This window comes from Caloenas nicobarica, chromosome 10 (assembly GCF_036013445.1).
Source record: "Caloenas nicobarica isolate bCalNic1 chromosome 10, bCalNic1.hap1, whole genome shotgun sequence".
Taxonomy (NCBI): Eukaryota; Metazoa; Chordata; class Aves; order Columbiformes; family Columbidae; genus Caloenas; species Caloenas nicobarica.
Window position 1 is genome coordinate 11,319,855 of NC_088254.1, and position 24,805 is coordinate 11,344,659.

Genomic DNA, 24,805 nt, shown 5'->3' on the forward strand with positions numbered 1-24,805 from the left:
TCTCTCTGTAGGTACTACATGAAATGTTTCTTTCTTGTCCATATTACTGCTGCTGGTGAAGCTTTAGTTCTGGCTTTTAGTTAAGACCAGTTGTTATAGAGAGCTTCAAAGCTTGTAACTTCTGATGGCTCATTTATGTTGTTCATTCTTTGATAATGACCATTTAAAAAAAACCAAAACCCTGCAGAAAACAGTGCAGCACAGAAAACATTGGCTTCCCATGGCATGGTAGTGCCTATGCTGTTCAAGTTATGCAAGAAGACAGATGTAACTTCATGACTTAACTTATTAGCAGAGGAATAAAGACAGATTAATTAGAAACAAAAATGACAAACAAAAAAATCCACTAAACCATCAAGCATTCCATTTCCCATTTGTATTGGATGAAATGCAGATGTTTGCAGAGAGGTTATGCACCACTGCTCATGCTGAATTACACTAGCACCAGCTTTCTATAGAGTAAAAAAATTCACAACTCTCCACAGAGGTTTGAGTTTATTTCCTAGGTAAAGTATATAGAAAGTACAGCCTAGCACTCAACCTAAATAAGTAAGACCTGTGTGAACACACCCAGACCAGAGCAGCCCATCATTTTTTTCCAAGATGTCAGTGACAACGGTAACTAAGAAAACCTAGTCAATTATCTATAAGCTTAAATTCACTATAGAAGAGTGCTCAAGTGAATAAAAGTGGAGTAATCTGCAAAATTAAACAAAACATTGAAAATCACTGCAGCAGACTATTGGGCAGAGCAGCATACCCCTAGCTGGCTACAGTTGTGGTTGCTGCAGAGTTGGCTTTGTTCTGTGCTGAAGGAGTGTGTCTGCTCCAGAGTACATAGGGCCTGCCTTTATTGCTGGGCTTGGAAGTTTGCCACTCAAAGAACTAATCAGAATTTTTTTTTTTCCCCCCAGCACTTTGGAGAAGATAGCAAGTTCATTTGGGTATCTGGCATATTTGTTTAGCTTTGTTACCGCTTCATCTAGTTACCGATGATTGTTTACAACATTTAAATAAAGGTTTCTCCTCCACTAGTGCTGAAAAATGACATAAGATTGTGTTACTTGGAGAAATGACTGAAAATGCTGGAAATTATTCTTTTACAAGACAGACAGAAATAGCCCAACACAAGAATATTCTGCATTTGCCAGTTGAAACAGCAGCTTATTTTGTGCTACGCCTTTCCCTGATTCATTTCTAGGGCTGTTCCCTAAAAAGAATCAACAGTGAGTGAGTCTGAACTGCTGCTTTCTGTCAAGTGGAAACTGAGTGGCTATTCCATAGCCTTTTTCCAAAAGCTCCTTTTGAAAGCTGAAACACTAGAGCACAGAGATCTGCCAGGGCACACCACTGGGGATGCAGGAATGCAGTCCTTGCCGAGCGTCTGTACGTCCTGCCAGCTCCTCCCTTTCTGCTATGACAATTCATACGCTGTAACAGCATCTATCGCTGCTCATGCCATACGTAGGAGTTTTAGCCAATGGATTCATGGAGTCAAATCCATTTGTCACACATCCGCATCTCCACCAGCTTTTATGAGAACTTCCCTGAAACAATGTTCAACAGTTCTCAGACTTGCAGGCAGAGTGCAGCTTGACCTAAACTGCTTTCCTTCCTACGGAGCGGAATTACCCTGTCATGCTGTTCCATGTGACCATATATTAAGGCATTGGTACTTACAGAACTAGCTACTGTTTCCAATAAAGCCTTCTTTAGGTTGGTTTAAGGATCTCAAGTTTTCTGGGCACAGAACTACCACCTAAACTGATGCTTTTAGGACATTGCAACCGTCTTTGTGTGGGAGACAGTACATTGGTAGTTCTTGCTGAGACTGATAGAACTAAGGTTGTGAATGACATGCCTTGGGTATCGGGTGGACAGTTTCTGACCATGGGCAGAATACCTCTGCTTTTTCCTTTACTTTGTATATGGGCAGTCAGAACTCTGGTTGCTGCCAGTGACTGCAGTTCTTACTCTACAAGTCCTTCAGAGCAAGCCAGAGAGAGGCAGTCTGTGAGGCACTAGCCAAAGAGCACTCGCAAGACAGGGTATGAGTCTGTGATTATTATAGTTGAGATACTCTAACTCATGGCTAGTTTTGTTCACAGATTAATCTCATAAAAGATACTTTAAAGCCACTGTGCAAGGCTCAGGCAGTGCTGTCAGCCCCTTGGGTATCATTCCTTACAATCAAATGATACATTAGATTTGGGTATCAGTAATAAAACTCTCCATCTCATTGAATCATATCATGCGTCACTACATTTTTCACAATGACATTCAAAGGGCAATGGCACACTAACATATATATTTATGTAATTTAAATACATGATCTTAAACAGATTTTTGTGGAATGTCCATCATGCTTTTTAAAACTGCGTTCTCACAAGCCAGCAAGCTTCTGTGCAACTCTTACCAACCACAGTCAACCAAGTCTTTTATGGCTAGAACTGAAGATTTTTCTTAATACTGTATTATCTGGGGGTAATGTAACATAAGTCCTTAGCAGTATAAGGACCTTAGGTCCTTACTGAAGTTTATCTTATAGAGATCTTTTTCATCCATATGAATTTTGCAGTCAGAGCTGGGATTGACAGAAGAAGGAGTGGGAAAAGGGAAAGCTTTATCCCCCTTTCGCCCCCAGTTCTGCTCAGTTCATTCATTTTCTTATATGCATGTGGCTGTACAATGTATCTTCCTCCCCTAGGTCAGGGCTGCATCCATCCCTGCTGACTGTACACATTAACCTTCTCCAACCCCTTCGACAACAGCTGCTTTTTCAGCTCACTTCCAAAATAGCACTTAGCTGCTCCAAAAGTTATCATAGCTTCTCTTTCGAGTCACAGCCAATGCGGCCTCTGTCAAACTGCTTATTTATAATACGTCTTAAAAGCCCTCTGGCATCCCAATCAGTAGTACAATGAAATAATCATTGATTTCTTACTGGATGTATCAATCTCTATACCATTATGGAAAGGAAGGAAAATAGAGGCTTGAGGGATAATCAGCGTAATAACTTTTGAATCTCAGTCTGGAAATAGCAACACACACTGAAATATACACATATATTCAACAAATAAGGACTTTAAACAGATTTTTTATATTTTTATAATTTGAAAGCTCTCAAAGCATACTGCACAGAAATTGCTGTCAGTTTTTGGTTGCAGAGTTTATCCTGCACATAACATATTGGCTCTTATAAATAACTACTAAAATGAAAGCTGTCTACCAGAGTGTGGATCTAGCTGGTTATTAATATTAACACTTTGCACCTAGGTAGTCTATGAGAGTCTCCGCTCCGTGAGAACTGGGAAGTCCTTTGCATTTGTGTTCAAAAGTCTTTCTGTAACATTCCTATTTGGAAAAGAAAGAGTAAAAGACACTGGAGCAACTTTTTCTTTTCCTGAAAATTCTCCTCATATAAAACTATACAGAGAAGACAGAAAAAAAAAAAATAGAGGCTTTCACAGCAATCCGTTTCTGAGGTATTTTAAATTCTCTTACTTAGTTAAAACATAGTATTACTGCTACCATAAATTTGCTAGAAAGATAATGACAGATCTGCCTTGAGCTTCATGTATCAGGCACTTGTTCTTTGTTCTTTCATAAAGAAATACCAAATTTTCACTCATCTTTGGAAATCAAATGACAAAATCCTTTGACTACAGCTATACACAACAAAGGCACTAATTAGAAAATTCCCTGGCAAACAACAAAGCCAAGACTTATTTCTGTTCAAGACCGTAATGTTTAAACTTATTCAGGTAAGTAAGAAATGCAGAAGAATGATAAGGTATATTTGTGTAACCTAAACAGTTCTATTCCCAGATAACTTGTACCAGATTCTCTTTTTTATTTCCATACATAAATATACTTTTGAATTTGCTGAAAAAAACCCCAAACCTGGCAGCATCTTTTACTTCCCACCTTCTCCTAAGCTGTAAACCTCTTCCTGCTGTCTATGCTGTCTATGTCAGAGAACAAATCACGGGTTTTTTTTCACTTTATCCAATCACATCAGCTTTGTCTTTGCACCCATCAGATTTCACACTCAAGCTGAGAGTTTTCATTAAGGTCTGCAAAAGGACAGAATCTGGGAAACAGCTAGTCATGATTCTTTTATTCTACCCAAATACTGTAAAACATTCTGGGAAATGTAAACTTTCCAAAGCTTTCTGCTATTTGAACATTTTGGTTTCGCATGAATTTTCTGTTCTCCAGTTGTGTTGGTTTGTGCATTTAAACGTAAATGTTCTCGCTTCTCATGCTAGGAATCCCACTTCACGCATAGGCTAATTAACTACAGTTTAGAATGGAGTAGGACTGATTACTCTACTGTAATGCTGCTGTTTCTTAGCAACCGTGAAAGATATGGTGAAGGATGTGAACAAGAGACCCAAATAACATCATTTCCAGATTGAGAACTTCCACCTAGACTTATCTGCTAGTGGCATAGTTAATTAATTTTAAATTTCCATTTGCCTTCTTCAGTGCTATGTCCCTTGTGGTCTCTGACAGGGTGATTTTCACAGTCCAAGATGTCACTTAAACATTTAATTTCCACAGAACTAGTAATACCTGCTAGTTACTAAAAAAAAATTGTAAAATTTCATTAGACAATCATTTTCCCATTTCCTTCCCATAAAATGACTAATGTCTAGCACTAACTCCTCACTTGATGGGTTTTTCACCAAAGTAAAACTGCACAGTTAGGCCTCACTTCAGTGTTACACAATAAACCAAATTTATTTTATTAATAGCAAAATCGGTAATTATGTTTTTCCCCATAATGCTAATGAAGTATTTTGAGGATTTAAATAGCTTTACTGTACTCTGAAGATACTTATTTCATATATTAACTGACTTTACACTGCAAGACAATTCTGTCACTGATTTTCAAAAAATATTAATAAATTTTAAAAATAGTCTTATAACCAAAAGCCCAACTGAAAAGTAAATTCCTTTAACACTTGCAGAATCTTTTAATGCCTTGCTACATAGTCCTACTGTGCAATTGCTACTTGCATATGACATTGTCAATACTGCAGATTTAAATTTTACCTTGGAAGGGATGGAAAACTGGTCTCTGCAATCCTATTTATATTTTGCTTTTTGAGCATGGGAATGACTGAAAAGGAAAACTACACAGCAGACTTCAAAGTACCTAAGTGAGGATAAAAATGAATCAATGACTCAAAATAACATGAACCATGCAGTCACGTTTTGGTCTGTGCATCTGAGAACCAGAGAACGAAGAATCGTGGGAGATTTGTGTGGCAACACTGCTGCTGCTGACAGCCTCTGGAGCTGGGCAAGCCCCAGCTGGAGGGGATGGAGATCTGTGTAAGCTCTGATAGCCTCATGGCTAACCTGGGGGTCACAGCCCCCACCGAGAAGCTCTCATATCTTCACCTCCGGTAGGTAAGATAGTGTTACAGCCTAGCATGGGAAAGGCACCTGGCACAGAAGGGCAGTGCCAGGATGGCAGGAGGTACCTGCCAGCCTTGCTGCGGTGGGACCATCCCAGCAGAAGATCCAGCCCAAAGTGCCCTGCTGCTGCCTGCCCCACAGCACAAGGTGTTTCCCATCAGTAAATCAAGGGCTTCGCTGACCAGCTGGTGCTTGAAATTAAGAAGTGGGAGGAAGGTGTGTGATCCACTGTAAGGCAGTGAGGAGGAGAAGGTGGTTGTGGAAGGCTGAAGCTCAGGATACACAACTTGTGAGATGGCTGTGTAGCTCCGTGGTGCTGCTGGTATGTCTTCTACTTTGAGAGGTCTTGGGGCTGTTACTTGGAGACTCTGAGAAATTTTAGTGCTGGTATTGAAACATACTTTGTTCTTCTTGTCTGGGTATTTGCTGCTATGAGGAGTTCTGTACTAGAATGAGCCTTGGTCTGGCTTAGTAACCATTCCGTGTAGCCTACAGTATTGTGCTGGGGCCTGCGTGGAAAATCTCTGCAAAAGACACCAGCTTTTTCTTGGTGCTACAGAGTGTGTACAGGGTGTTTGTGGAAACAGGGTTCCTCTGGGTGGTCACTGTGATTCTGTTTTATTGTCTCATGGAACTGAGAATGGATCCAACTGTTTGTGTAAGTTGTTGACTGTTGTTGTTGCTGAAGAAGCTAATCTAAGCCTATAAAAGTCTGAAGCTGTAATTCTTTAGTCATGAACTTGTAATGGTATCTGGCAGGGCACTCTGTAAAGTTGTGTGTGAACCAAGGTGTCACCTTCAAAGGTACCGTGTGGTAATGCATCCGTCAGTCTGTCTGATCATATATTTAAAGGGCTCCCATTCACTTTGTGACTTTAATATTAAAGTTAGTTTGGCAGTATTTGAATTTTTGCTTGTTTAGGTTGTGCAGGTTTGTTTGTGTTGGTGGTGTTCTGTTTGTTTGTTTGTTAAAGCAGAGATATTCTTTAGCAGTCTGGAAGAAAGAGAGAAAACTGTTGGATTAACCAGTGTAAGCAGCTATATGCTCCATGCTCAAGTGTTGTTCACAGACAGTGTTCTCTTACAGTATAAGTTCAAATGGTCCCCGGAAATACCATTTTACTATATTTTAACTGCTCTCTGTTGAGGTATTTTATTTTAATCCATGAGACAGAGGAATGTTTAACTCCTTTAATATTCAAATGGATCTCATCAAGGCTTGATTAGTTTATTTCTGGCAGCAGAATAGCTGAACATTATGCCAATTGCTTTCTGTAGTAATTTTGTTCATGCATTGTATTTTAGTAATTTTGCTCTGATGTTCTTTCCTTGCATAGCCCAGAATGACTTTGTAGGACACTCCTTGAGATGAAACATGACTTTTCCCTTGTCTATCCCATGTGATAAAACTTAAGAAAAATCTCTATGTTCACAGGTTTCAAACCTGATGCTCATAAAGGCTGGCTTGCATGAAGTATTCCTTTTTTTCCTTTTTTTTTTTTTCCTCTCTTCCTTCAGTCTGTTTAGATTTTTTTTCCAGGGGAAAGTTGTAACACCATGAAGAAAGGAGTAAAGCTAACTGTAATTCATAAGGTCTAACATTCCTTAATTTTTTTTTTTCTGGTTAAAAATTAGATTCCTAAGATGGATGGTCTGCTTAGTGTATCTTGATTCACTTCAGGAACAGTTCTACTTTTGGAAGACTCTGGTGGCTTTTTTCCTCCTCCTATATATGGCTTTGTTATAACAAGTCTAAAACAAAAAACCCAGATGTTAAATGTATAAAATTACGTTGCAGGTTTGCCAGAAAGTGTATCTGCTCCTCAGCAACTGCACTTGGTATTAATTTGCCTCTTGGCCTCACTGCACCGCTAAACTGTAAACCAACACGTCATCGACCTGCAGGCTGGGAGTAGATGGCATATCTTTAACTGAGCAGAAATCCACCTTCCTTTTTCCAGGTGTAATCTACACCCACGAAGTGCTTCTAGTGGGCATTAGGCAAGTTGCATTTACAACTGTCTACAGGAAATGGTTGTATTTTGGTATTATTTAAGGGTGGGATGTTTGCCATTAGGTGTCAATAATGGCTAGCGGCTTTATGATGCATAAATACAAGATATTGCAGACAGACCTCTAGGTATATCTTACTGATGACTTTGAGTGGCACTTTTTCTGCTTTTGAAGCCAGCTGGCACAGGAGGTGGAGGAACATTAGCTTCTGAGAGGCGAGGGCAGCCTGTGGGCTATTGGGCACTGTCTGCTGGAGCAATTAAGGATCAGTAACAGCTGAGATGGTGCTGGGAGGGATTAATCTGAATTGAAACTAGGGAGATGAGAATGGATTGTGAATGTAATCTGATAGCATCAAATACATACTAGTGCACCCTGATCTCATGGTTTCATACAATCTATAGTTTTTGAGCTTGCTGCAGAGAATGAGGGGTAAGAATAATCAAGTGGTTTTCTTTAATTTTTTTTCAGCCCTGTCTTTATGAGCCTCTGCAACTGAGCTGTCTTGCATTTACATTTTGGAAATCAATGTTTGCGTTAAAAATCACCTGCAACTTGGTGATTAGGTAACTGATTGATGAACGAGGCTCAAACTCTAAAGTTGCAGCCAGCAAGGGTTGTTTGGCTAATGTGAGGATTACTGCATCTGGGCAGTCTACACAGGTATTAAGTGCAATAATGACACTCTGTAGAAAGATTGGAACTTGTATCTAAAAGGCTATCAGGGTTGAAATGAGATTGAGTTAAGGACAGAGTTTTGGCAAAGATTATTCTGTCTCCTCATGTGGAAAGCAAAGTTAGGGTAATAATTTGGTTTGGCGTAGAAAATAATTCTTTATATCGTCAAACTAAGTTTCAATTTGATGTGTATTTTTTCAGTATCATAGAAACATGAGGTTGAAGAAACAAAGATTTTAATCAATCTAATCCATTCCTTTCTCTGAGGTAAGACTACCAGGCTGCAAGAGATACTTGTCTAATCTGTTACATTAGACATCCCTTTGTAGCTTAATGCAGTATTTGCAACTCTTACAGTTAGGAATATTTTCCTAATGTCAGACTAAATCCCCTTGGCTGCAAATACGCTGAGTGCTTCTTGTTCTGTCTCCAGCAGACACTGATTCTTGTGTACGTTAACTGACTGTAACAAACTTCTAGCTTGTGGGGAAAACATTGCCCAGTAGTGATCTCATTTTCTAGATTAAATACACTGATCTTAAGGAGTGGTAGAAGGAAAATAACGTTATCCACTCTATACCTGTTTACTAGTAGATCTTCAACCTGTGTTTCTACAGGCAAGATTACTATCAGAGCTCTATTAATGAAAGGCTACGCGTGAGACCTAATTTTGCAGTTTGTTATATTTCAGGCCAGGTTTTATGTGGCTTTCTAGAATTGGAGTTTTAGTGCCAAGTTACTGGATCTCGTCACCTTAGAACAGGATTTCTTATTCTTTCCACAAAGGCATTGTCTGAGATGAAGCAACAGATGGTTTTAAAGCACAAATTCACACCCTAGAAAACTCTTGACAGAATCAGAAAATGTCCATATTCCTTGGCCTGCACACAAGTAAGGTTGGCAGCAAGCAATGTCTTGAGAAGATTATGGTATAAGTGGGTTATGGGCTATATATGTGAAGTCCTCACAGACTGTTTTACATGGAAGAACTGAAACTCAGAGTACGAAGAAAACAGAGTGACTGTGTGCTGCAGGGAATACTTTTCACTCTGACTTACAGGGAGTTTTTAGGGAGGCGATGGTCTTAGACAGTGGTGTGTGTATTGCAGCCATGGAAGAAACCCTGTGTCCTATCACCTGATCAGGATCTCTTTTTGTGCTTGATACCACCCTGTATTTTGAAAGGCTCATATCGGAAAATATGCCAACAGTCACGAGCACATTAATTCTACCAAACTTATTTTGTTCTGATAAGTTATTTTGGGGTGAAAGTCTTTAATATATGAGCCTCTTACTGAAATAAAGGGAAAAGGAAAACAAAGCAACACTCGATAGTTCCAAATTGTGGGTTCTATTTTTATTCCAAACATACTTTCAGTGCCAGAAAGCTAGAGAGTTGGAATCAGAAGCAAATGGAAAGATGAGGCGGGCACGCGCACACGTGCGCGCGCGTGCACACACACACACGCTAGTGTGTCCTCTTTAGCTGGATTGCTAAAAATATGAATTTTCTACTTCTGTTTGTAACATTCCTTTATTGTCTTATCATATGCAGTAGCACTGCTTATTGGAAAAAAAATGCAGTCATCTGTTTAATATAACAAAGTTGAGTGTGGTTAAGATAAATCGGTTCTCAAACTGCAGCCTTTTATGAAACACTTCTGAAAGACCATATTGAATGCATGTGTATTTTTCATATCAAAGATGATGTGTTAACTGCAGAAGTGCAGTTTCTTTCTCAGAGATGCACTGCATTGATATTAGTATTTTTAATAAAATATCTTGAGTTCTTACTGCACAAACTCATAGTGAAAGACACTCCTGGCCTAAAAATAGTAGAGGTAAACAGGCAAAGCAGACCCAGGAGTGGGAGGAGAAATAGGCACAACTGAAATAGTTGCTTAAGGCTGTGATTAAGACCCTGCTGTCAGTCCATTACTTCATCTATCAGATTTTGAAAGGGTATCATCTGGGAGGTTGCACAGAAATTAGACAGATATATTTACAATGTCCTTAAGTTTCAAATCCTATTTGCTTTGAAATTCGAGAAGGCATCACTTAAAACAAACTTTACCACTTTAGATTTCTGTTAAAATGTATAGCAATGAGAGAGAAATTTTACAATGTATTAAATTGGTGGACAAACCATTAATATGGAAGTTCAGGCTTAATATGAATACAGTATTACTAGTATACACACCTACAGGGATGTTACATGAAGAAAGGGATTTTTTTTAATGATGGAAAAACTGAAAAGAGAAGAAAAAACTGGAAAATCTTACTTAGATGTTTTCTTTCCATCTTTTTTCCAAATAAGCATGTGAAAGCATAGTAAGGCTTCTTAAATACTACCATTTTCTGTTACTCTGCATGTGTCTATCCTTGTGTACTCTGTTAGAACATCTCTGAATTGAATAAACCCCAAATCAGCATGTCATCTGTTGAAATCTGACATATCTGGCTGTATCCTAGGAGTATTCTCCCTATACCCTTAACTGTAGCCATCTGACGTTTCCTCTTGCACGTGATCAACATGGGTAACTGTATTATTGCAGAGTTGGTTGCCCTGCTTTCAATGGCTTGGGTAGTACCGTCTCGAGATTTATTTTTATTTACTGCTTCACTGTAAATTGTTTTTGGCAAGCTAGCCTCTGTTTCCTTTTCATCATCATGAAAGGTGTGTATAGGAGTTCAAGTGAAAGTAACTTTAAATATCAATTTTATGTGTGTCTATATACACATATTTTTTTTGTGGATCTGCTAAAAAGACCCAGGAAAACCCCAACAAGAGAACGTATTCCAGCTCCTGGCACAATCCAGGTGTGCTATCCTGAAGGCCTGAGAAAAAGTTGCAAAAGGTCAAGATGCAGATTGATTATTTTTCAGCATAGCAGGAGCATTGTGTGCAGTTCTCCTAGGGAAGCAGCTTGCCAGCCATGGTGGTCCCCTGGGGCAACTATGGGAGGTAGAGATTGATTTATCCCCAATAACAGTCTGCAATTTTCATGGTATAAAATGCCCCATAGCATTCTTCCCCAGAGCTGCTATTCTGCACTGAACCTATCAAGAGTTGCAGACCCTGCGTCGTCTCTGACTTATTCAGGTCTTGACATTTGTTAAATATATTTAAAACTTTAAAGTTTTAGCTACTGATGTGTGTGCGCCTCCCGTTCATGGGAACAGGGCATGATCATTACTAGAGTGAAAAACACGAACCAACAGGATAATGACTTAAATTCTGCAGAACACTGTTCTCTTTATTTCCGAAGCTGGTTTTGATGTTCTGTGTATTCTTATAAAGGAAACTGCTTTTATATTGTTTATTGTGTTTTGGCCTCTCTAGGGATGATGTCAAAAAAACCTGCCGAAGCTTATGACTTGGAAGTATTTAGCTTTTTTCTATATATAGCACTTTCTTACTTAAGGAAAACTGCTTTCGTCCACTTTACATATGTATAAAAAAAGCTTAGTTATATTCAGACACAGGCTGTTTGTATAAAAAAGTTTTCAGGCCAAAAAAAATGTTAGACCAAGGCAAGTTTCAAACCAAATGAATTCAAGTAGATGGCTGTAAAACTTTCAGCAACAAAATGGTAAGGTTTTTTTATAAGCTTTATGATGTAATGTGTATTTTTATAACTTTATCATGGTAAAGAAGCCACATGGCTTTAAAAGCAAGCTCTAAGTACTTATTTAAAGATTTGTTTTCAACCTCTTTAATAACGTATGATCTGTAGAGAGAATTTGTATTTTAGTCATTGATGAAGTGACTAAGCATAGGCATCAATTGTCCCTAAATTACGATCGCTAATAGGAAGTGTAACTACTGCTTTAATGTCTATAAAGGTGAGGAAAGAAAAATGAAGTATTCCCAAATTAGTTGTTTAACATAACAGCACCCATGCTATCAGAATTTCTATCAAATGTGGCTATGAGATAAAAGGAACTCTAAGAATACAGAAAAGCTGTTTCAGTAACAAGTATGTAATAAAAATCCTCTTGCAGTCTGTGGTTCCCTGCATTGGTCCTTTGGTACGTCTAGTCACGCTTTACTTCACTGCGCAGCCAGAGGTGTTTTACATGCACCTTTCTACCACCTTGTCATTGACTGTAGTAACTTCAAGGAAATCAGATTCTGTTCTATGAAAATTTGGAAAACATTGAATAATGGCTTCCCCCATCATCATCCTAAATTACCTCTCTACACATCACTTGTTTGTCTTAATACTGCTCAGCTGTTGCTAAGGCAATCTTTTTCTAGAGAAGTTCTAAAAGGTAAATATACAGAGCTCTAAGCAGTGCAAGAGCAACTGTTACTCATCTTCTGTGCATGGATGGAGGAGTGTTGACATAGCTCTTGGGAATATGAAAGCTGCACAGCGATGTAAGGTGAGCGCAGCCCTCGTGCTGCACTGCACCACGCTGGCGGGGAAGGGCTGAGCAGGGCAGAGCTGTGCTCTCTGTCTGCTGGGCAGGACTGCGGGTCCTCTTGTGTTCTGGCAAGGTAGCACACCAGACAAGATGTTGCTGACTGGGGACAGACGAGGTGGGTCTGGCATTTGGCGTTGGCAATCCGGAGAGATGCTGTGGTGGAACATGGGGACCCTGTTTCTAGACACCCTGGTGATGGGAGTTGAAACCCAGGTGTCAGGATGGCTGTTGGCCCTGCAAAGGGTAGACTTGGCTCTTATTTGAGTTTGATTCAGGTCAGTGTGGGGTAGAAAGGTGGATGGGGGCACTGTGGTGGTATTCTGGTGAACCTGCACCTTGGCAATTCCTGCGCTTCAAGTCCTTTCCCTAAAGTCTCCCTTGGTGTATTTCTGTGCTCTCATCCTTGTCTCATTGGCAGAACAACATTGAATGTTCTTCTCCTAAGGGAAGAGTTCAGTTTCTAGAAGCCTCTCTTGCCTTCACTGCCTCTTCACAGCTGTTTAAAGCTTCTATTTGCTGTCTAGAGGCAAACTGTGAATTCTCTTACAATACCTTTTCATTTAAAAGATTAGAACTTCCAAGAGAATACATTGGTAAACTTGAATGGGAAGATCTGCATGCCATGATTCATCACAATACTCTGCAAAAGGGCTAAGCTCTGTTTTCCTTTATTCCTTGTAATTAAGCAATATCACTAGAAAGAATTGTCCTTCTTGGACCTCATTTGATCAGTGACAGTCACAGGCTGCTGTGTCTGGAGAGAAATGCAATTTTCCCCTGGACCTGCTAATCAAGTCCAATGATCTGATCTTATGGGGGTGAGGATATACTGTTTCTCCAAGTAGGTGTTTGTTCAGGAATGAACTCTGGGGAAAAATAGCAGGGAAGCTCTTGTTATCTGTGGAGATGCTACTGTGTTCTCACTTTCTGGCAAATATTGCATCTACCTGTTTCAGTATTTCAAAATCAAATTAACTTTCCTGTTCTCAACATGCTGTACAATCAAGACACTGATCTCATTTGCAAGCCCACTGTCTGTATTGTTTGCCAGAGGAGGCAGGTTAGCTCCTCTGGTGAGGAAAATCTGTTTCCAATACCTCTAATTACAAAGACAAAACAATATCTTACTCTTGTCAGTTATCCCTTTCATGAAATAGAACTCGATAGCATTTTCTCCCTTTCATAGTGGCAGAAATCAAACTCAGGAATATTTCAGAAAAAATGGGGTAAGGAAGAAGAATCAGATCAGTACTGGAAGAACTGAGGCTGGTGAAATAATATTGTATTGGCTGAGGCACAGGGGAGATGAGAAGATCAGTTATGTTCTAGAAAGATGTGGGTATCTGGAGAAGGAACACAATGTGTGAAAGGTGATGTGGCAGTTGCACTTTTCCCCCCCATGCCCCGAGAACTGGTGTGGCAGTTGCACATCCCCCTCTGAGAACTGGGGCCTTCAATGGGCAGTTAATGGCTCTTTTCGTGGAGACCCGGAGTCGGTTGACAGGGTTGTTAGCAGAGGAGGGGCCCAGAGAAGCTGAGAAGCTTCTGGAATGCCCACAGCCAGATCTGATCAGACTATAAACGGGGCTCCTGCCGAAGACTCCCTTTGTGTGGTCCTCTCGGAGCAGCGGGTCTGTGAGCCGGAGCCCTCCCCTTAGACTGGAAGCCGTCTAGGGAAACTTCCCGGGATGGGGAGCGCCTCACCTCCTCGTTTGGGTGAGTGATCATTTACTAGATATATCCTTGAATAAGTCCTTGGCGCAACAGGCGAGTGTTTGTTTCTTGTGGGCAAAACGGGGCAGAGGGCTCTGGTTTTGTTTCTTGTGAGTGCGTGCATGCACGCTGTGGATCCTCATTCTTATTTTTGCTGCACCTCAAGAATCTTCTCAACTGATATCCGAACCTGTATCTTATGTTATCGGAGTGCTAACTAATTGTATAAACCCTGTTTCTAGTCAGTTTATTGGCTGCACTTTTCTGGCCAGAATAAAGTTTGTTTTGGACCATGTTGTCTGCCTAAAATCGACTTTGGGGTCCCTCTGTGACAGGTGAGGATAGATGGAAAGAGAACTGAAAAAGATTCTAGAGGTTAGGAGATGGCGAATACAGCAAAAATCCTGGTACCTGCATCCCTGCAAAGGACTTGGCCTCCTTTGGTAGCATGTGACAGCCAAAGGGAGGGTGCAAGGCGGGTTTTGACCTTCCTTGCCTTCTGTACACCATAGTACGCTGCATCTGCCAGGCGTTTTCTCAAAGCATGAGGCATTTCTGCAAGTCCTCCCAGGGTGCAGTTCCATTCACTGCTCTTGACGTAGTCAAAACATCCATTTTTACCAGCACAAGCTGTTGCATATAGCAACACAACGTTGAAAGTGGCTATTTTCTGGCTCTTCTTAACTATGCTTTTGAACACCTAGCGCTGAGTAAAAGCAGCACAACTTTATCTTGAACTCGTTGAAGTGAATGATACCAACTAGTTAAAAAGAACTCCAGTTCACAGTTTAGAAATCAGCTTCAAAACTACGGGAGTTACCCTAGTCTGAAGCACAAACAGATATCAGCTGATTAGCAGCTTAAGTATTGGGACTGCCTAAGCCCCCAGGCATCTGATTTAATCAAAATTTTAAAGGGAAACCATGGAACTATGAAGAACATTGGTATTCATATGTCCTTAAGATGACCTGTTCTTGGCTTTTGACCAGTTCTGTGTGATTTCTGTAAGGGGAAGTGCTTTGTGGAGAAGTGCCACTGGTGACTGTTCTGGAAGTATATACTGGTTATACTGGTCAGGGGTTTTTCAGGGTTTTGTGGTGTGGCATATTTTGTGTGTGTGTGTGGTTATTGTTTGAGAGGGGGCAGGCAAGAGCGAAATCTCAGCCATATCTGCCTCAAAGATAAAAAGCGTTATGTCATTCCTTCTTATGCGGGATGATATCTGATACCGACCTTTAGGAACTAGTATGGAAATAGACTTTTAAAAACATATACAGACGAGAGAAGCCAGAGAGACCTCATTACTGAGGACAGACTAGGTTTGTATGATAGAAGCTGGTTTCTGCTAGAGATGAGGTTTAATCACTGAAAAAAATCCCTTCCTCTTCTAGTTGTAGAGAGCCTGGTATCTTTAAAGGGCACCAGTTAGTCCAAGTTGGTAAGAATGGGGCATACTGGCACTCCACAAAGTTTGTGGAAGCAGTTTTTACATATGCTTAGGCTTGAACTTTTTCTCCCATTCCTAAATCTGTAATCCAAGTCAACATTTTTCCTTACTGATTCTTTATAGTTGTCAGAAATCCAGTAGCTGTGCATCATAATGACTGTACTGATTATTTCTGCATCTACTACTAAACATTCCTCTTAACAGTGGAGATCATTAATGAAATAATGTATCAAAATAGTGATGAGTACCAAAATAGCAAGGCAGCAACTATAACTTTGAAGTAAACATGAAGGTTGCTCTTGATACCTGTAACTTAGTTTCTTCTGATTTCTGGGAGGGAAGAGGAAATAGTGCACAAATACACAAAGTTAAAATTAAATGCAAGTAAACAAAAACTACTGACATACACCTAGCACAACACTACAGGGCACAGAGGTTTTGTTGAAAAAAATAATCTGAAAGACGGTTAAATATTGAAAAACAAACAAAAAAAACCAAGACTCCCTCACTTTTTGAAGTCCAAGAAACTTCTATTTGTTTGATCTGCATCTGTCAGTGATTTGACCATATGAACTATGTCCTCTAAAAGTAAATGGAGAACTGTTTGGAAAGGAAACAGTAACCTGAAAGAGTGTTAATACGTTTCTTTGAAGAGAGAGAAAATTTAGGTTTTCCAGTAACATAAGCAGCTTGAATAAACAAAGTTAATGCCATAATTGAGATGCTCATTGGTAGCGAGGTATTCTGCTAGTTTCTACTATTTGTGTTTCAGAAGATTACCTTTCATATTGAACTAGCACCAGTAAGAAAACCAAAGGCAATGTCTTCATGAGGAAGTGTTTGTTTCATATCATAGATGGAAATAATCTTCCTGCTCTAGTTTCTGTTGTTACATCAACAGATATTAGCCAAAACCTGTATCTGTACAGAGAGACTGGTCAGTCTGTTCCTCTGTAGGAAGGCTAGACAGAAACTTGATTTAAAACAGAACCTCTACCAAGCAGAGGTTAGTGAGCACTGGATAGGATAGCAAAGTGACTTTTGCTCTTTCTCAGTCTTTTTTCATTAAAGATGGCAGCCTTAAAGAGTAGAAAAATCACTGGCTACCAGCCAGTGTCTGAGGTCAGCTTAGCTTCTCAAGAAGTTTAAGTCTTGGGTATAAGGCCATAATTATTGCAACAAATTGGTCTCAACTTCCCATGAGCCTCCTTCAGCTAGACTTGTCAGCCTATAAGATGTCCTCCCATAATCTAACTGGCAGAGAGATTTCTGCAGACAAGTAGCAGATAACACACTTTTAATTGGGCAAGGCTCCAGACCTGGCTCTTGGCCAAAGGCAGCTGCCCTGGGAGAGGTCCACAGGCAGCCCATCAGCCCAGACAGCTCTGAGTGATGCACCAAGAGTCACAGTAACAGCGAAGCATCTCCACACCCTGCTCTGACCACAGGGTCTACGTCTGTAAATAAGCTGGGAGGGAACCTGTTGTACATGCATCGTCCTGCCATCTGGATGCAAGCTGAATTCTTTCCCACACTCCAAATGTTGTTTAATTCATACTGGCCACTGGTATCCTCTGTCTCATGCCAGGACATTTTGTGGGAGGCTATCTGGCATGGGCTGAAATGGTGCCAGGAAATATATTAATAGATAAACAGTTTAGAGGACTGTGTACCGCTGCTTGGGCACACAGCCAGGTCCTGCTTAGTTTACTAGAAAAGATAATGAGCACTCTTAGAAAGTTACAGGGTTCTACTTTTTGGAGACCTGGGAGGGCCTGTTACCCCAAGGCTGATTCTGTGAGTAAAATGCAGATACCAAAGGCTTCTCAGGCAGGCCAGGTCTTTGGGAACTCTCATCTATCTGCCCTACTGTTTTCTCTTTTACCTGGAGTTTATAGCTTTGTTCTTCCATTACCAACAAAATCAGGTAACCTACTATGACTACCATGACTTCTTAGTCTTTGGTGCAGATGAGAAGAAAGGATAAAAGACTTATTTCTTCAAAAGGATTTTGAGGAGATGCACTCATTGCCTTGTAGAGGTCATCTGCTATTGCCGAAATATCACATCAAATGGAACCCAGTCTCATCCCAGACCTTTGGCAAGGCAGACAGGAATGGTTGATGATTGCAGTGTGGCAGGATATTGTTTAATGTTCCGATCTATGAACTTCATCTGGCATCATAAATTTGTGCACCAAGGCTTGTCCATATCCTCATTAAAAAAAGCAGAGGCTTTCTGTTCACTGACTGCTAGCAGCATCATAATTCCTGGTTAGAACAGCCCAGTTTGGGGCTATGGAGAGCTCCTTACAACCATCATTCACGTAAGTGTAAAATCAACTGGCCTGCCTGAGAAACAGGCTATCTCTGACCTGGCAAAGTTGTGGCTGGCCTCTGCCTGCTGTTCATGTGTCTGGGTAGCACTAGTGTGCCCTGTCCTGAAAGTGAATAGTTCTGATCAAAAGCATCAAATATTTATGCACTAAGATAACGCAACATCCTTCATGTGCCTGCTGTCCTAACCTAGGAGTCAGATTCTGCTTCACTGAAAGTCCTTCTGAGGCCACATGTTTCCATATGCCATCCTCCCAAAAGTAGGAAGAAACTATCAAAGGTACTGGAAAGAGTATTACCTCATACAGCTATTGTTGCTTAGCAGCCTCACCCACAGATGGTGCCATTGCACAAGCAGGTGTTCTTGGGCTTCAATCCAGTGCTTCATGAAGTATTTCCGCTTGATTTTTTTTTTTTTAAAACTGGAACCTGAACAAGTTGACCTGTTCAACTAAACTGTCTATTCTGCTTGTCCAAGTTGTCTGTTCAACTTGATGACAAAAGTGGGATTATTTTGAGTCTTTCCTAGCATCATAGCACGATCAGATTTTTTTGGTTTTGCCTCTCAAAGCTTTTACTTTTCCGCCCCCCCCCAGCTGGACAAGGCTCCTAATTTGACAGTTGCTGAGCTAAGGAGGGGTCTATGTGTAAATTGGTAGCCCAAGTGTTTCCTGGATGGAACAGTAAAGAGAGGGGGGGGGAAAAAAAATACTAAGCAAACCAGGCTCTTGGCTCATCCGCCTGCCTTAGCTGCTGCTCTCGCAGGCAGTTGCTGCCTGCTCATCCTGCTGCGTCTCCTGCCCACTCTGTCTTGGCAGAGGAACTTGGACACATGCTTGCCTCAGCTTGCAGTGTGATCCAAAAAGCCCTGTAAGACAGTTTGGAGCATGGGTTCCCATGATGTTCTACTTCATGCCTGTCATCTGTCCACCTTTTTTTCCAACTAGCTTTGCTTTCCAGCAGAAGGGAAGGGAGAGCCCTTTATTAGACAGGTGCTAAAAACCACTTCATTACAGAAGTATGCAGCAGAGTCCGCATCTTCCACTCAAAATAGTTTTGTGGTCTGTTTGGGTTTTCTTTGTGTGGTTTGGTGGTGTTGTGCGTGTTTATTGTGGTTTGTTTTCCTTCTAGCTTCCATACATATGCTGTTCTCTACCACTTCTGTTGGCTTGTCTAAAATCCAATATATATTATTGCATATCTGACTTGAACCTTTTTATGTAGAATCAAAACAAGGCTTTGTTAAATCAAAACCCTGTTTGTTGGAACACACAAGTATTCCCTGGGGCAAAGTATACCTGTTGTCATGATAAACATCAATCAAATGACCAGTGTCATACTGCAGAGAGTTATAAAATGCCTACTTGCGCTTTGTTACACGTGCGTGTTACTGATGCTTCTAATAATAAAGTGCTAAATATCTTACAGTACAGTACACGTTCTAATTAATTTTGTATTTACAATAATAGATTTGCTCTTGAATGGCATTTAACTCTGTAAAACTGTGATTAAAATATGTAACAAGCTTAAAAGATTAATATCACAAAAGTATAGGCAGTTTGCATAGCTTGACAAATAACTTACTGAAAAAATTATTTGCTAAGCATTGTAAATCAAATAATATTACAGCTCTATAAAAATTATTCATGTCTGTCAGGGCTGGTTTACAATAGTAAGTAATGTTTAAACCTGTTGTTTTTACTAAGTATATATTTATTGTCCAGAGTAGAGATCAGGTAATTTATCAAATAACTTTAAATGCATTAATATGGTAGAAAGGCTTAAATAAATATTGCATAAAAGCTGTATGGCTGAATTTCTGTCTGTTTCAGCCAAGGAACCTAGGACAAGGCACACCGAATGAAGGTCTGCCACCTTCTCTCTCTTACATGCAGAATTTCCAAATCCACTGCAAAATCATTGGTGTTGGAGACGACCTGGATTTTTGTGAAATGTTGCTCTGAAAGGTGGCACAAAGGATCATACTTTTATGTGGTAGGCTGCCTATGAAAGAGCTGGGAAAAAAGTAGTCCGTTGCTCTACTGAAGAATTTTTTAAAAAAACAACCTCTCATGGTTGGAAAAAAAAATGAGAACATGAAAAAAATGAGAACAATGTTCTATTCTAAGATATTTTTTTTTGGTTCTCAAAAGCTTATCTATGGGACAAGAAATGTGATTATTCACATGTACAGTAAAACTCAAAAATTTCACTGAGGGTAGCACTTGTAAGCATGTAACTTTTTTCTTCTGCATTGCAATATGTAATTTTTCAGAATAGTGAAAACCTGATTAATGTTCTTAATATGGGTCTGTCTCATGAGAAATTCTGAAAAACAACAACAAAAAAAGCCGTTTGACTATACAGATGACTCCAATATGAAGCACTAATAGATGGGTGTGAGGAGACTGATGGAAGCCAAGGCTGTGGAGCTGGATGTTCTTGCGTGCGGAGGTGTGGTGCGCATTTAAAAAAAAATACTGTTAACATCTTGTGCTACTTGAATATAAGGAGCTCTTTGTTTGCACCAAAGAAATATGAAGATGCTATTGTGACAACATGATCAGAATAAATACAGAAAAAATACTTCTGCCTCCTTGGAGACTCGGCTTTAAGTGGGCTATTAAAGGAAGTGAGGCTGCTGGGATCTTGGAGTAAGACTCCAGCTGGCTCTTGGCTTCCAAGTGTGTGTGGCAGATGGTGGGGGTGCACAAGGCAGCCTCCTCTCCTGTGCACACCCGTGTGAGTCTCAGGAATGGCAGGAGTGCTGCTCCATTGGGACAGAGCAAAAAGATAAGGTATTGCAGAAGTAGTACAAACCCTTACAAGGAATATGCTTTTAGACACCTGTATTGCTTTAGCATCATGGAGCACTAGTGATAAGGTAAAATGTAAAATGTATCGCTCTGGCCTTGAACAATCAGACATCCTAAGAAGTGGGCAATGGCTACAAGGAGTTTTGACTGTGTCAGCTTTACAAATGTGGAAGTGTGAAGTCTGGTAATGAAGAGAGTAAGCAAAACATTCAAGCTGGTGTCACGTTCAATGCAAAATCCTAGCTGTTCTAAAATAAATGGCCAACATTGAACTGTTACTAGGACTTAATCCCAGATCTTTCCCCAAGGCACTCTGCTTGCCCTGTGAGCTGCAGGCAGGATGCCCCTGGTCCCTGTGGGGTGCGGAACCTCCCCGAACAAGGTGGTGGCTGAATCCCACGCTGTAACCCCTCAGCTTCTGTGGTGTGACTGACAGCGTGACTGCTGAACACCCACATACAGAGAAACACCGCACTGTACATATGGCAGAGCACAGAAAAAAAGACCAAATGAAATCTAACTAAAATGTATTTTCCAGAAGACGATGGGTGATACAAATAGCAAGTAATTCTTTAGTGCAGAAAAGATGATTGCAACTGGTTAAGACAAAACCACCAAGTTTTCATTCTATTCCAGTTTTATTCTACTGCATAGGCATCTGCCATGTATGGTCAAAATAACAGATTTTTCTTCTTGGATAGTACAAAGAAGGAATAGAAAAGAGAAGAGAATGATGAACATCAGCTCTTGGCAGCTAGCAAGTGATGACATAAAAAGCACTTATGGCAATCTCTAAGCATAGTTATTTTTAATTTATTTAAAAGAAAATCCTATTCAGAACAGAAGTAAGTTGTTGGCAGGAGCTATATTACATTAGTTTGTATATAAATGTAATGTTTTTAACTTGCACTTCATGCACTGCTTTGAATGTTTGGATGAAAAAGTATAGCTATCGGTGGTCTGTTAGTCAGTTCAGCCTAATGGAGCTTTATGAATATAAGGAGCTCTGTGACTTGTTGCTGGTCTTATTTCATTCTCTAGATCTCAAGTAAGAAAATACAAAGCAAGATATCAAGAGTAAATACCTCCAGTATTTAAAAGTGAATTAGATTTAAGGCTATGCTATAAAATCCTGTTCTGCTGTGAGACTAGAGAAGATAACACTTATGACCTCCTACTGTTGTTCATCACTGCTGTATTAATAGGACAGTTAAAATATTTCACAAACTATCTGGGACTTCCTTCATGTTGTAGTTAAGACTGATTGGTGTGGAAGTCTTTCTTTTTTTTGGGGGCGGGGGGGGGTGGGGTGGGCAGAGGTGCCAGCTGGGAGAAAGGACATGTCTAAACCGAAGAGATCATGGTGAAAAGATTTTTCTCAAAGTGTGTTACGTTAAGAAATCTTCTAACTTTCTACTTGAGTTTTTTATGATCTCTAGGGCAATCTCAGACTTCATTCCAATTGTGCTTGCTCATGTCTAATGCCAGACAAATGGCTTCAGAGAAGGTGCCTGTGACTTCTGCCATGGGAAGAGGTCAAACAGGTCCTGTCTATACCTAGTGTCAGCATCGCCCAGTGCCTGTCTTGAGCCAGCCGTGTGTGTGGTTCCACTGCAGCCTGTGCTGCTGGTGGGGGGTCACACCTCTGCTGGCTGAAGAGGAGCTGGAGGACCCAGAGATGTGCATGGGGAAGGGGATGGCCTTGAGTTGATAGTTCTCAGTGGACTGGCACTGGGACGTGCTGTACTGGTAGAGCAAACCTACCTCTATGTATGCTGGATTTCACCCAAGTTTATTGTCCCCACTTTCTGTTTGTGCAGGACAGCCTTTGATTACAGCACATCAGCAATGGTTTGTGTAGGGCATAGGAACGTGGAAATTGGGAAACAGTGGGAGAGATTTTCTTTTTCTTCTGTCTCATCTAAGAGCTATGCAGGCTGCAGCAGCTAGACAGCGGCATTTTTATGGGTTTTTTTGGTGACAAGTTAGGACTTGAAAACACAAACCCAGCAGCCCAAGGGCCCTGCGTGCATGTGGCCAAACTGGTCCTGGAGTGATGGCAAAATATCCCTAACCAAACCCAAAAAACTTTGCAGCCTCTGGATATAAAGCACAAAGCATGTTAATTTAACCGGCTGTTACATCATGGCTGAACGCGACTATTCAGGGCAGCGCTCTGCCCTACCCCGGGCAGCCGGCTGGACGGGGCAGAGCGGAGCCCGGGGCTGAACCGCACCCCTCCTGCTTCCCGCGGGGCGGTTCTGCCCGAGCAGCCGCCGGAGCAGCCGGCTACCGCTCGCACCGCCTGCGGGGCGGACGGGCCAGGGGCGGCTGCTCGGCTCTGCCGGGGCGGACGGGCCAGGGGCGGCTGCTCGGCTCTGCCGGGGCGGACGGGCCAGGGGCGGCTGCTCGGCTCTGCCGGGGCGGACGGGCCAGGGGCGGCTGCTCGGCTCTGCCGGGGCGGACGGGCCGGGGCGGCTGCTCGGCTCTGCCGCCGCTGCCGTCCCGCCCGCGCGGGGCGGTTGGTTCCGCGGGCGGGCGCGGGGCGGCAGCGCCCTCTCCTCTGCGCCCAGCCCCGGAGCTGCCCCGCAGGCAGCGGAGCGGGGACACCCCTTCCTTCTCGCAGGCGCCCCCAGCACCGTCCCTCGCGGAGCCGGGCGGCACCGGTCCGTCGGGCAGCAGCCCGTCTTACCTGCGGGTGAGACCAGCTCGCCTTCGCTGAGCTCCCCGGAGTCGGAGTCCATGCTGCAGGTAGCGGCGGGGGCGCGGGGCAGGTCGGGGCGGGCGGAGTGCGGCTGGCCGCCGCTGGCAGGAGTGCCCGGAGCCGGGGAGCAGGAGACGGGAGCGAGCGGCCAGCAGAGCTGCTGCCTCCTCCTCTCCTCCCAGCCCGGGCGCTGGGTCCGCGCCACCACATGCAGCCACCTCGCTTAGTGCCATTGGCTGCAAAGGAGGAGCGGAGACGGGCGGGCTCCGGCGAGGGGAGGAGGCAGCGGGGGCGCGGCGGAGGAACGGCTTCTTCCCCGAGCCTGTTACACAAGTTCGTCTTGCAGCCGGCTGCATCTCCCCAGCCTCTCCGTTTTGTCTGCGGCGGGGAAATGGGGCGGCGGGGCTGCCCGGCGGCGGCTGGGGGGCAGCGGGACCGCGGCTGCACAGCTGTGGCCTCCCCGGCTCAGGGGGCTCCTGAGGCAGGACAGCACAAAAAAGGACCGAAATGACATCGGTTGCCATCGTGTCTCCCGTTTACTTTGTGGTTTTCTTCTTTTTCCTTGTGGGCATCTCCCCTGCCCTTCAGTAGTAGCTTTGCCTCTTTTCACTAGCTCTCTCTCCTTAATGATCAATTTCCTCAAAAATTACTTGTCAGAACCGTGGAGGCCAGCAGGGAAGTGTCAGTTCTTATTGGATATTACTGCCCAGAAGAACACCGAAGGAGTGAATTTTGCTGCTGCCTGTTTGCAGACTATTTGCAGACTCAGGGAGACGGTGCAATATTTGGTAAATGAAGACCATGTTAGAAGATTGCTTTGAAATCCTGAGTTCGAAAACTTAATAGCTCAAAGCCTGTAGACTTTGCCTGTGTCTGTACAGGATGCTACAGTCCTGAGCCATCCCTTAATTCAGACGATTGAGGCCACTCACTCAGCTCTGGTGAGGATAGGTAGATCTTTCCCATAGCTTTTACTCCTTTCTACTTTTTCCTGCTGTTACAGGTCAAAGATCACTTTAATTGTAGCACAAAAATCCCAGGAAAGTAGTAGCAAGAATACTTTCTAATTAGAAGCCAAATGTCATCATAAACCAGATCTCATAGGTCTATCTGATCGCATCCTAAGAGCCAGCAAGTGCCTTGAACGCCTACCTGCAGTAAACAATCTCCAGCCAGATGTTTATGACTGTAGCTGTAGACCACAGAGAGATCTTTCTTTACTCTGTAACTCCCTCCC

At 42.1% G+C, this 24,805-nt stretch overlaps 1 protein-coding gene across 1 annotated transcript in view; it reads right to left on the reverse strand.

Moving 5' to 3' along the window:
- TNFAIP8L3 (TNF alpha induced protein 8 like 3) overlaps positions 1 to 23,698 on the reverse strand; it is a 47,678-nt gene extending 23,980 nt beyond the window's left edge. The window contains exon 1 of the mRNA XM_065641704.1: positions 23,557 to 23,698. Within this exon, the coding sequence (XP_065497776.1) occupies positions 23,557 to 23,608 (52 nt within the window). The 5' untranslated portion in view covers positions 23,609 to 23,698. The remainder of the gene's footprint in view (positions 1 to 23,556) is intronic.
- Positions 23,699 to 24,805: the final 1,107 nt, after the last annotated feature.